The sequence below is a fragment of the Hoplias malabaricus genome, chromosome 14, assembly GCF_029633855.1.
Source record: "Hoplias malabaricus isolate fHopMal1 chromosome 14, fHopMal1.hap1, whole genome shotgun sequence".
NCBI lineage: Eukaryota > Metazoa > Chordata > Actinopteri > Characiformes > Erythrinidae > Hoplias > Hoplias malabaricus.
The window spans coordinates 12,624,431-12,637,566 of record NC_089813.1 but is presented as its reverse complement, the minus strand read 5'-3'; the positions used below and the strand labels follow the sequence as shown (position 1 = coordinate 12,637,566).

The window sequence follows — 13,136 nt, the reverse complement described above, 5'->3', positions numbered from 1 at the left end:
TTACTGGGACACACTGTGGTCGGACCCAGAGAACTATTTTACTTCCACTCGAGAAAGACTGTATGTGCAGCAGTGTGGTCACTGATCCGGAAGGAAAACGGACTGGACTAATATTTGTCACAAGGTCAGCTTGTCAGCATCACGTCTGCTTCTATCTGCCGAAAATTTAGCTGGCCTAGTTTCATATCAGATGATGTCCTTGTGTTTTCCTAATTAGTGCAAGTGAGATTTCTTTGGTTTTGTGTATTATTTAGGCTATGTGGGTATGGGAATACACAATGTCATATTTAGAGCAGCTGCATAATGCGACGCACGAGTCAGTTAGCAAGCTAAGTAGTCAAATTTAAGGTGCCCTTGAGCTGTTTCCAAAATAGGCTTACTGTTCAAGTCAGCACAGTGGAGCCATGCACTGAGCCTGAAATTACCTTGAACCTGACAAACTAGCTTCACTAACTACTCAAGGACTGTTCATCAGGATGTTGGTATAATTTATTAAAATGCTGCTTTGTGTTATGGGCTATGTGGCAACCTCTAATTATTTCCACAGCTGATGTTCTTACATCTGTATGCTGTTGTGTATTAATTCTGCTGCTTGTTTTTATATGATCTATGTATTTTATGCCCACAAAGGCATTCTTTACACTATCTTCAGTCTGAAACAAATTACAAAGCTGTTGTTGAATAGAAATTTGCATAGAAAACATGCCTGTTCATTATTAGTATTTTAACACCAACTGAATGCCCTACACTTTCTCTTTAAGGTCAGTATAATTTTTGCTGGGGCGGCACGGTGGCGCAGCAGGTAGTGTCACAGTCACACAGCTCCAGGGGCCTGGAGGTTGTGGGTTCGATTCCCGCTCCGGGTGACTGTCTGTAAGGAGTTGGTGTGTTCTCCCCGTGTCCGCGTGGGTTTCCTCCGGGTGCTCCGGTTTCCTCCCACAGTCCAAAAACACACGTTGCAGGTGTATTGGCGACTCAAAAGTGTCCGTAGGGTGTGTGTGTGTGTTGCCCTGTGAAGGACTGGCGCCCCCTCCAGGGTGTATTCCCGCCTTGCACCCAATGATTCCAGGTAGGCTCTGGACCCACCACAACCCTGATTACCCTCGGTTACAGATAATGAATGAATGAATAATTTTTGCTAAAAAATAAAAAACTGTCTTTTAAAACTCAGAGTTGTTGTGAAAAACTATACACTATTTGATTAATCAACCTATTAAATGTTTAGCACTTCCCTCTGACTTTGCCCCTAGAGTGGGGTCGTCTTTGGAAGTTTTATATTTAAGTTTTCATAAGTTTCATACATGTTGTTTCATGGTTTCCCATCCTGATCCTGGGGTACTTCTTGAATTTTAGTGATATTCCTCTACCGCATACCCACATAAACACACATGCATACATTCAGGAAGAAGGGACCTTGGAAGGGCTTGTTAATTAGAGGGTTAGTCTGATCTGGTTTGACCAGTGCAGTACTAAAATAAGCCTAGCAGGTTTACTCCAGGACCAGGGCTTAGAATCCTTCCTGTAATGTATTTGTTTTTGTTTTATGACTGTAACGTTGTTAGGCTTCCTTTTAATTGTCAACAAACAGTCAACCATTGTCTAGTTTGATATTTTCTGATGCTGCTAGGCTAGTTTAATAGAAGCGGTTGGGAATATGGCAAAATGCATATCTCATTATCAATGCACTAGAAGAAAGATATTCACATTCATTTCACAAACTGTACCACACTAAATCCACTGAAACAGGACAAATTATACTGTTATTAATTAAACGTGCAGCTAATCAGAGTTCTTTAGGTAAAGATAATAGCCACTATATATTCACAAAGTTTATAACAGTAAAAAGTCATTATATATCTCATCTCTGTTTCATTTGACTTAGAAGAATCACACAATAAATTTTATCAAAACCTACTCATTTAAATCAACTTTTCCCACACATTTCCCAGAGTAGGAATAAACCAAAAAGATCCCTACGTAGACTCTATGCTAGGAGTCCAAGAGAGCACAGTTGCCTATGCTCTCTTAGAGGGTAGAATGGCCCCCCATCTCCTTTTATCTTAGTGTGTGCAGTGCTATCTGGTGCGAGTGTCTGTCAGCTGATCTGATAGATCTTGTACCCCCTCCGTGTGCGAGGTTGTCCACTGGCTTTACATTAGTGGAAATTTGAAAAGAAGTGGTTGTTGATGTCACATATCTTGGAGGAAGTGCATGGTCACAGTCACCTTTTGAAGTTGGTGGCATTGTTTGTGATGGGGTGCGGGGGCTAGCTATGGAGGTGGGATTGTGGATGATTGGGAAAAAATGGGCAAAACCGTGGAGTATTGAAATAAGTAAAAAAATAATGATTTAGACCCTGATTTAGAAAACAATGACCGTGTTCACACCTGCCATTAGCATGCATCTGATCAGATCATAAGTGACGAGCACTAAATACAAGCGTAAAAAGGGTAGAGTGAATCTCATACAACTGTAATAAGAATGGGTATATGTCCTTATGTATACTTACCAGCAACAAAGTACCACCCATATCAACTGTATCATTGCCCTAGTTTCTTTCAGTGTGTCCTGTACCGTTCATTCATATGTGAGCCTGGAGGACTAAGTGTTCAGAATGTTTGTGACAGTCTGTACTGAAACATGAGCGATTTTTTTTTTGGCAGTTCCTTGTTATCATATCACCTAAGATGGTAATGACAGGGGTAAATGGGCCTGAAGACACCCTTAATAATATTGACATATTCTATTGTTAGCTAAACACTTCTTCTTCTCAACTGTGTAACCTTCATCTCCTTCTCTCTCCATCTCTCTACAGTCACCCCTGACCTGTCTCCAGAGAGCCCCCTGCTCGGCACCCTTCCGCTCCCACCGGCTCGCTCACGTGCGGCTGGCCCCAGCGGAGCCAGCGCCACCCTTCCGCACCCGGCGCCAGTGGGGCGCTCCCACCGTAAGAGGAGTGCAGAGGCCGGCTGCAACAGCCCCCCGGCCCACGGCGCCATGGAGGTGGGCATGCGTGTGGTGCGCGGTGTCGACTGGAAGTGGGGCAACCAGGATGATGGCGAGGGCCACGTGGGCACTGTAGTGGAGGTGGGACGCCAGGGCAGCACCACCACACCTGACAAAACTGTGGTGGTGCAGTGGGACAGTGGCACGCGCACTAACTACCGAACAGGGTACCAGGGCGCGTACGACCTGCTGCTGTACGACAATGCACAGATAGGTAAGCCCCTCAGTGTTTAACCTGATTGGTGTTTAAACCAGATTCTAATTAATGCGGGGGGAAAATGCCTTTACAGATTCAAAAATGCTCATTAGAATGTAATGACAAATATCATATGCTTAACATTTTTTCAGTAATCAGTAATCAATATAGTTATCAATAAATATCATGTATTACCTAATGCTATGGGTTCAAATTATTTTGTAGAAATCATCAACTGTAAGTTAGTTTTTCTAAAATGCAATTGAAATGAATCCCTCCCTTTACCTTCAGCGCTCCTTCCAAAAGTTCTTCCCAAAAAACACATAATGTGCATTGCCTGACTACAGCTAGAGGAGTCCACAAATGAGAACATTAGAGGGAAGAGCGCAATGTGCTTTATCTAGTTCTAATAATCAACAGTATATTTTAGTAATAAGTCAGCTTTCTTTTTTAGGGTTTGTGAGGGAACATCAAGGATGAATTCCAATTTCCCAAATCCCTTGTTTTCAAGTGTTATCTTGCCCTGAATTACAAGTTGTAGTGGTTAAAATGTTCCCCTACAAAATAGGTCAACCCTTCCCGAGCCTGATATATCATCAGAACCCAAAAAACAACAGCTGTGCTCTACTGCTAGTCTGTAGTGATCGTAGAGAAATGCTTCTGGACTTTAATGAAGTTAAACTTAAGACGTCATATGCCTTCAAAAGCATTCATCATGTGTAATCACCCTCTCCTGACTCTCTGTAATATGAAGCTAAATGCAGTAGCTTGTTTGGTGATGTTTTTTGAAACTTCCAGTTTCACTTTAAATGTTGCTGTAACCAAAGACGCTAGAATTTAACCTTCAGCTAAGGGCTGAAATAAATGTGATTCACTCTTTTACTCATTTATTCAAAGACCTAACATGAATAATTGATACAGAATAAAAGTTTTGATACCTATCATAATTTATTAGGAACTTCAAGAAAGCATAGATTAATAAACTACCGGCTACAAATTGCAGAGAATTCCTTGGACAGAAGCTAACATTCCAGTTCCAGGAACAGTAGCCTAACTGCCCAGCTGCCCTGTTTTTCTTGTTCTTATGCACGAAGAGCAATTCAATTTTGTGCAGCATTCATTATCTTCTGAACACACCTCTGTCTCTCACTCCCTCCAGTGGTCCAGGTCTGTACTGTGTATGCACTTGTGTGTTATGTTTGCCCACAGCAGCAGTTTAACTTGCTGGATTAAGTTAAAGCCTTTAGCTGCAAAGCCTGTGTATGCCTGTTCATTTCTCTCTGTTTATCCTTTCCCTCCCTGTCTCTGTCTCTGTCTCCCTCAGAGCAGTCTTTAGGCACAGAGGGCCCATCTGTATTTATACCCAAGTAAAACACTTATCGCTAAACGGAGATGCCTCTTTCTCCACATGATTAAAAGCAGCATTCTTCTGCCTCAAATGATATGCTTCAGATTAATGGAGCGAAAGAGCATGGGAAAGAGTGAGGATGAGTGAGTGAGAGTCAGAGAGAGTCTTGGTCTTGAGAAGCAGTGTATTCCTAAAGGGCAACGGCTCTGTAAGGAGAATACTCATTAGCAAGCTTCTTTTAAATGAATGCAGCACAGTTTGAGCTCTGTTTCCAGTCTTTTTTGCCTCATGGGCTCATCACAACTGAGGGCAGCTCTCTTATTCTTGAATATCCGAGAATAACTAGTCCCTGTGCACTCGTCTTACTTGGTTGTATCTTTTAAAATGAGGCCAGTTGTAGATTTAGACACGTTATAAGATTCTGTAGTAAATCTGTATGATTCGTTGATTCTCTAGAATCCTCAGATTTAGGGTTCAAACCCAGCAGGAGGGCAGACTCCAGATTGTTCATTATTATTTGCCTTCACTTTCCTAACTTGGGCTTTGACTGTGTAATATTTTGCATGTTCTGGTTTCAGGCACATTTTAGTGTTTGGGGGTTGACAGGGATTAGATACATTTCAGTCCAAGCAGCTGTGGGACCGCCAACTGGAATCATGTCACTGTTCAAGACAAAGAACTGAAATCAGTAATTGGTACGGTGTCAGTTCCTTAGTCAGGGAGAGTGGAACATTACAAAATTTCCAAAATCACAGTTTCACAGATGTATTTCTGTTTAGAGCTGTGTAATATAGTGTCCCTGAAGTGTTGCTTTATCATCGACTTTGGCAGTAGCTGTATCACAGATTTGTGCAATAGACAAAAAATAACCTGAAACCATTTACTGAATGTTTTATTGTGTGCTGTCAACAACTTAAATTTAATCCAATAGAGTGTTCTTGTGGAGTGTTTAGAATCATCAGTCGTTCACAGGAGTTGTCAGTGGAAAATCATTTTTGGCATATTTAGTTGGTATATTTTCATTGTGAGATGAAGCATTTAAGGGTGTGGATATATTTTAAAAAACACAATTTGCTGAGATTAATTTCACTGTCACTTCTTAAGACTGAAGTTTTCACTATTAAAAATTTAAGCTCAACACAGAGACACACTGATATTTAATATATATTTCAGTATAAATTAATGTAAACTGCTTTCTGAACTCAACAGTAGTGACGCTGTATTTACATTGCTAAATAAAAAGCTAATACATTACTATGCTTTGGAAAAGAGTGAAATATTGGAGGAAGTTGAGGTCCAGATTTGGTAAAATGAAGACAATAAATTCCTGTGTGATTTTACACATTAATATGGACAGCACTAGTGTCATTACAAATGCAGTGAGGTATTTTGAGTCGTATCAAGAAGCCTTAAGAAGAATTTTGAACTACTGCTTTAAATGCCCTGGTAAACATACCAGCCCTGTTCACACTTTTTGTTTTTATTATTTTTACACACTTTTGGCTATTATTATTATCAATTTTGAGTGATCTGACTCTAAGTGGTCAGTGAGACAAAGCAGTTTACGTTTGTTACTTTTGTAGATTTTATAAGATTTTGTGGCAGGATGAAGCATAATTCACACATTTACAAACATAAGACCATGCAGCTTGATGATTAAACAGGAGAGGAATAAGCTACAGCACAGATTCTGCTTCTGTTGATATATTTTTGCCTAAGGTAGTCCTTTGATGCTGTTGAGGATGAATTGAAATACTACAGTGTTATGTGCACTTTTTCTATCTCTGAATGTAGTTTGAGTGACTAGAACACAGTCTGACCCGACTCATAATACTCAAAGATATAATGCACCCTGTTCACACCTGCATTTAACACAGTACACTTCAAATGGCCACCTTCTGGATGCCTGTTATAGACTGGGTGTAAATGGGGCCTTTTTCTTAGCTATAGTCAACTAGCTCAATTTGGGAATATTTCACATATAAAACTCTACCAATTAAAATTCACATTTGTCTGTTGTTCATTTGTTCCGGGTTTTGCAGCAGAGGGGTGTCGAGGCTTTGATGTGAGTGATTGTGTGGTTCTTGTTCCTTTTATGTAGCTTGTTGGCATCTTTGTTCATGTCCTCCTCTTCCTAGGTGTCCGCCACTCCAACATCATTTGCGACAGCTGCAAGAAGCATGGCATCATGGGAATGCGCTGGAAGTGCAAAGTATGTTTCGACTACGACCTGTGTACACACTGCTACATGAACAACAAACATGACCTCTCTCATGCCTTTGAGCGCTACGAGACTGCACATTCTCAGCCGTGAGTATACCAAACCTCTTCTCTTTTCTTCACTTCTCTTCCCCATCTGTCTTTTCTCTATGTTCTCTCTCTATCTGTCTCTCTCTCTGTTCTGAATCACTCTTCCGCGTGGCTGCACTCTCAACCTCTCTGTTCCCGGCAGCTTTGTCTGAATGTCAGGTTGTTCTTCTCATTTTCCCAATGAACATAGCATGTTATTACATAAACCACACTTAATTCTGCCTCACCATACTTTGTGCAGCGTGAGAGGCGAACCTGATGCTTACATATTTTTGGATACGGTAAAGATAAGCTGCATGTTGTTACAGCACACAGACATGCACAGCTTCTTCTTAACTGTCGGCAACAAAGTACTCAGTTTGATTTTGAAAGTTTTACCGATTTGTTTTGCCAGAGAGAGGCAGCCAATGTAGTTAGATCCTCTTTAACTGTTTTTGTTTTATTATTATTATTGTACCTTTGTGTTAATGATGACCTTATGCGCATATACCTCATGCAGAAATGTCTCCAGGTGTTTCTGGAGAACTAAATAATTTTAGAAGCCGTGAAACACACGGAGCATTTATAAACATTAAGGAATGCCCGTATTGTAGCTGTAGTGAAAGTGTTTACCTGTGAACTACAAATGTGCACCTGGAGAGTCTGTGGCCCACACTGTGAACACCATGCAGGTGTGACCGAATTCCTAGTAAGGGAGAAAAACACTGCGTCACATGGTATTACATCCCACACTGGAGTCGTGTACAAGAACTAGGGCAGGAGACCATGTCTGAGCAGGTTCTTCAATAACTGATGTGATTTAAAGACCAGTAAAGAGTTAAATGTACTATGTAGTAAGTTGGTTTTTGAAATGTAGCGTTCAGTCCATGCATTTCATATGCGCAAATACAGCTATGCAAACAGCCTGTTTTAAATTGTATGTATATTTACTTTTAACAGCGTAGAGCAGTTTAGCTCTAATTCTCACAAGGTATAAGGAGTGTTTTGGCCCAAAAACACAATACATATTTATTGGCTGTATTAGGTGTACAATTAACTTCTAAAGCTTTTTTGTGTAATGTTCTATTGTAATTCAAAATTAAAACATTCTCCTACGTTTGCTATTTTACTGTAACTATTGTGTATTATTAAGAATTACAACAAAAACTAACCTAAGAATTCATAATTCACAAATATGTTGTGTTCACGAATTCCCCATCTGTAAATCATCTAAACCAAAACTTAAACATACTTTTGGATACAATATTATCCTTAAGAACAGAACAAATCGATCCACATGCACTTTTTCCTTGATGGAACTCATAAAGAATGCGGTGACGAATAAATCCTTCTCTCTTGCCATTTTCCAGCTTCTTAATTTTTAGGGTATTTTTTTTGTTGAATAAAATGATGATTATCATTTTTACTATTATGCAACAGTTACCATAATTTAAAAAAAGAGCATGAGAATATTCACTTATTTGTAATTACATTTACACCAGTGATAAGTGTTTATGCCTGAGAATTCATCATAATACATTTATCACTTTTTTAAAAAGGTTGTAAGCTTAAACACTAACACCACCTCTTTCTCTGTAATGTTACACTAACAATACCACACTACCAATTTTCTTTTAATGACTATAAACGTATGTAGAAGATGTCCATAAAATGTATTTTCTATTTCACTTTCACTCGTTTCCATTGCATCTTCTTTACTACAAGTACAGCCTGTTCTGTTGAGGGAAGCCTTTACTTAAGGTGTTGGACAAATTATGTGAGGATCTAATTGCATTCAGCCATGAGCTTTACCCCGGTCAGATACTGATGCTGGACAATTAGTTCTTATACAGGCTCATCCCAGAGATATGACTGGTGTTCTGTCACTAAAGAGAGTGCTGTTTACTGTTTGCTCTAGAGCCCAATGGTAAGAGTGATCTACAGTGCTTGGCTTTGGACATGATAACCTTAGGAGCACAAGCAGCAGATCCAGAGCATCCTGTTTTATTTGACAGTGATTTCCTTTAATAGATTAAACAAGCTGTTTGTATGTGATTAAATGTCTATATCAGAAGTGGGTCTATCTTAACAGAGCTGAATTAATGATCAGAGAGGATACTTTGTGTGCATGCAGCGTATTTTTTTTTTCCAAGTCAACATCCACAATGCAGATATATTTTTAACAAGTCTCAGTGGCAGCACAGTTTATTGATTGATTTTGGCCTGCTGACAAATCGGCCCCATTGTCTTCATCGCTCCTTTCTCTTCTTTCTCTCGTGCTTTAAATAATGGAATGGCTGTTTTTTTTCCATCAACCACCAACAAAACCCTCCGCCCCGTCTATAAACAAGATCACCAAGCACAATTCCATTACGGAAGCAAAGCTGCTGTTAAGCTTGTCTTTGTCGCAATTAGTTTGCGTGCTCCAAGTGTGTTCTGTTGGGCTGGGATGAGCTCGTATACCTCTTAGACTGATTAATGGCTCCTGCTGTAAACAAGCCACTTATTCCTTAGCTATTCCAAGCTTGCTGTCGGCCATCTACACCGCGCAGCCATATTTGGCTATATGATCTGTTGAGATTAACTCGCAAAAGCTGAAAGAGAAACACTGGCTACAGCTCTATCTCAATGTCTGTCTTTTATAAAATTTTTTTACGCTGCTATTTTCATTCCTTTATCTTACACAAGAGCTTTCACTGTCCTCGCTCAGTCTCTCTCTCTCCCACTGTTATCACTTCTTTTTTTTTTTGTATCCATGAACTGATAAATGAAAAGGATTTGTGCTCTGCAGGGGAAGATTGGACATGTAGAAAATGGAAATTCACACTTGCGTGTTTAGAACAGTTGGGCTCATTTTTATGAGTACAGCGGTGTAGGTGTGAGCAGAAAGCAGAGAAGGGAGGACTTTATGGCGCTTTTTACTTGCATCGTGGTCTGTCTTCTCTTCCTGTCTCAAACCAGAAATATGTCCTTCTCCTTTGCACTGATTTGTAATCACTTTCTACTTTTATGTGCTTACTTAAGATGAGTGAATAAGAGCAGTCTTATCTTTACAACAGCTGTTAATTTGTGGATCTAAAAAAATATCTACGCCAATGAAATGAAAGAGTAAAAACCAACCAAATAGATTGTTTCATATTTATTGCTCCAGTTTTGAAGGTGTCATGGTAAAAGTGTAAACTATTATAAACTATTAATGCTGACTTTCTATCTCAGCATTGTCTGAATCATTACATGACGATGAGTTTGATCTCTGTTAATGCCATAGCCATCTGTGACTAGGCATCCTAGAGAACGTAATGGATTTCCCCTCTCTAGGTAGTAGGATGGCTTCTTCCATTTATGAGGCAACTTAAATTTTGATCACTGCTTGTTAATTATTTCTTTATTTACTTACTAACTTTCTTTCTTACATTTTGGAAGGGCTCGAATCCTGCACCCAAAACCATGTTTAGTATCAAGATGCGTAGTGTACAATTCATATTGTAATGTAAAATGAGTATCAATTTACTTCTACTCCAGTTCTGTTTAATACTTTCTTCTGCCACTTCGGTGCATCTGGGGTCACCAACAAAAAAGAGCTACACTAGACAGCAGTTATGAAACCGAAAAAAGCTCTCCACACTCTGCTTCAGAATCCACCATGACCGTGAAAAATTTCCTAGTGCTGAGCATGAAATGAAAGAACATCATGCGAGAGTCACAATCACTCTCCCTCCTTACCATACACAACACGCAGCTAGCAAAGAAAAACTTCTTCCTCAGGCACCAGAGCAAACAAATGCCATGGTTCATTCAAAGTCACAACTTGTTTTTTTTCCTAACAAAGGCTTCAGTTTAGCAGATGTTATTGAGGACTTTGGTGAGAAGCAAATATGAATTTAGTGTTAACTCTAAAATATTTCTTCGCTGACTTCCCTAGCTAGAAGAGGCAGTGTCTGGTTCTGGTTCTTGTCGTTCTATGAGTGGAGTGAAGAACTAAATGAAGAACTAAGTGGTTTGTTCATATTTGGGTTAACTACATTATCAAGGATTCCAGGCCTCACTTTGGAGCAAATCGTTTCCTACTGTCAGGAATGTTGATGAGATTGAAGGGGTCTTTACGCTAATTATCTGTCTTTGGTGCATGTCCATCTTTGATATAGTTACAAGTTAATGGATGTAAATTCACAGTAATGGGTTGAATGCAGTATTTATATCTGACTTATGATGTGTTTCCTGAGGGAATGAAAGGGCTGTGAACAGCTTTAGGAGGTTTTCTCTGAAATCAGTAATGTTTCAGCTCATTTTGCCAATGTGTTTAAATATAGCTCTGATTTTTATTGGCCAGTATTTATTTTATATATACGCCTAATATTAGTGTCAACAAAGAAAATCTAGGCTATTTCTCAGGGTGAACTTTTTTTTACCCTTTGTTTTTGATTGGTGACTGTTATTAAAAGGATACTTAAGTGTGCCTTTGACACATAACACAAGAAGAAGCCTCTGTCGGGTTAGATACAAAAATTGAAGAATGTATCATTCTTCTATATCGAGGTATGAATGTTGCCTGCACCAATGTTTTCTCGTTTTGCATGGGCACATTTGTCCACTGAGGTATGTGAGTGTGTGCATGTGTGTGGGATTTGCAGCATATGTTCACCCATATGTTTACTAAGACAAGGAATCAAAACAACCCTCCTGCTTGCTAATCCGCTACTGTCACATTTGCTAGCTGCTAATCCTGGTCCTATGATAATCAGCTGCCTCTGAGGATCCGTTCCCTTCTAATAATGCCAGGAGTAGTAGACCCCTGTGATGGACTTTGCAGTTATGTTACAGTAGTAGTGCTGACCATAGGCTGTCCTATGGAAATCTAAAGCAGAGGTCTTCAAATCCGGATCTTTAATCCAGGTTCAGTGCCAGGATTTTACAATAGCCGGCTGGTGTGACCTATACCTGGAGAGTCAGGCGTATTAGCAGTGGCAGCAATAGTCCTGGTCTGGATTTTAAGACCACTTTTCCAGTGTATTGGTGGGTAGGGTAAACAAATAGTCACAGCTTGGAAAAACCTATTGATAAAATACAATAATGCTAGGTTTGTTACTGTTAAGCGACCAGCAACATTTAAAAAAAAAAAGAATTCTGTGAAACTGGATGCATTCGACAAAAACTCTTTTTTTCATTTAGGTTTATTCCTTATATAACCCATTCGTCCTACATTTTTGGCCTTCACTCACAACTGTGAAATTTATCCGCTATAATCGCATCTCCCTTCAAAACAAGCCTAACCCCTGATCCATGCCCTGTAGCCTGGAGACTGGCATGTGAAGTGTACTTTAATGCGATTTAAAGTGGTGTGAGGAGAATGTGTATTGATTTGAAGGTTTGTCCTGGCTGTATTGTTTGCGTGTTTTGTTGTTGGTGACATGAAGTTACCTCAGGATGCAATGGTAGATTTACGTCACTTAATTAAGTATCCATGTCAGAAGGGTGAAAGAGAGCTGACCCAGATCTGGCAACCATGTGACTAAAAAAATAAATAAATAACAGTGTTGATGTAGGTACATGCTGAAGTTTACATTCTTTCTTGTATATTATTTTAATTTTAGCTTGAAATATTTGCTAGAGTATGTGGTTTTGGTCTAACTCTTTCTCTCTCTGTATCTCATTCTCAGAAAAACGACGAGTTGGATTTAAATAATGGCATAATCAATCTAAAAGCATGCAGTGAACTTTGTACTTTACCTTGTGCCAACAGCTTGTGCCCAGACTGTACATAAACAAATAATTTGATTAGGGGGTACAGTCACATAAACACCCCTGGGGAAATGACATTTTCTGTTGATTTTTTTAAGTGGGAATATATAAACATAAAATATTCTGCTGATTTTTTTGTTCGATTTCTGTTTACAAATCAGGCCAAAAATAGGTCATACTTTTATATATTTTGTTTGTTTTGTTGGGCTTTTATTACTATTATTAAAAATGTCTGCAATAAAATGTGCAGAAGTTCTTTGTAGAGGATGTGTTCTTATTTGTGTGGAACTAAAGGGACACCTAAAGTAGGACTTTCCTGCAATATCATCTCTTTTATTTGTAGCACGAATACATAATAAGCACTTACCACGTAGTAGCACATCTACATATGAAATATACATTTTTGCTTGCACGCTGTTGAAGTATTTTGCTGTGACCACAAGTGATGTGAGGTCATCCCAGTTATGACCCCACACAAGCCTGGTCTATATTTAAGCTTGTATCCTCATTTGACTGCTTTACAGAAGGAGCTTTAGATGTTCTTGTAGGGAAGTCCAT

The 13,136-nt window shown here is 39.3% G+C and overlaps 1 protein-coding gene across 2 annotated transcripts in view; it reads left to right on the top strand.

The window, feature by feature from the left end:
- Positions 1–13,136, top strand: part of mib2 (MIB E3 ubiquitin protein ligase 2) — a 72,527-nt gene that overhangs the window by 24,012 nt on the left and 35,379 nt on the right. For both annotated transcript variants that reach the window (XM_066643390.1, XM_066643389.1), the window contains exons 2-3: positions 2,816–3,220; positions 6,689–6,860. In XM_066643390.1, coding sequence (XP_066499487.1) covers positions 2,816–3,220; positions 6,689–6,860 — 577 coding nt within the window. The remainder of the gene's footprint in view (positions 1–2,815; positions 3,221–6,688; positions 6,861–13,136) is intronic.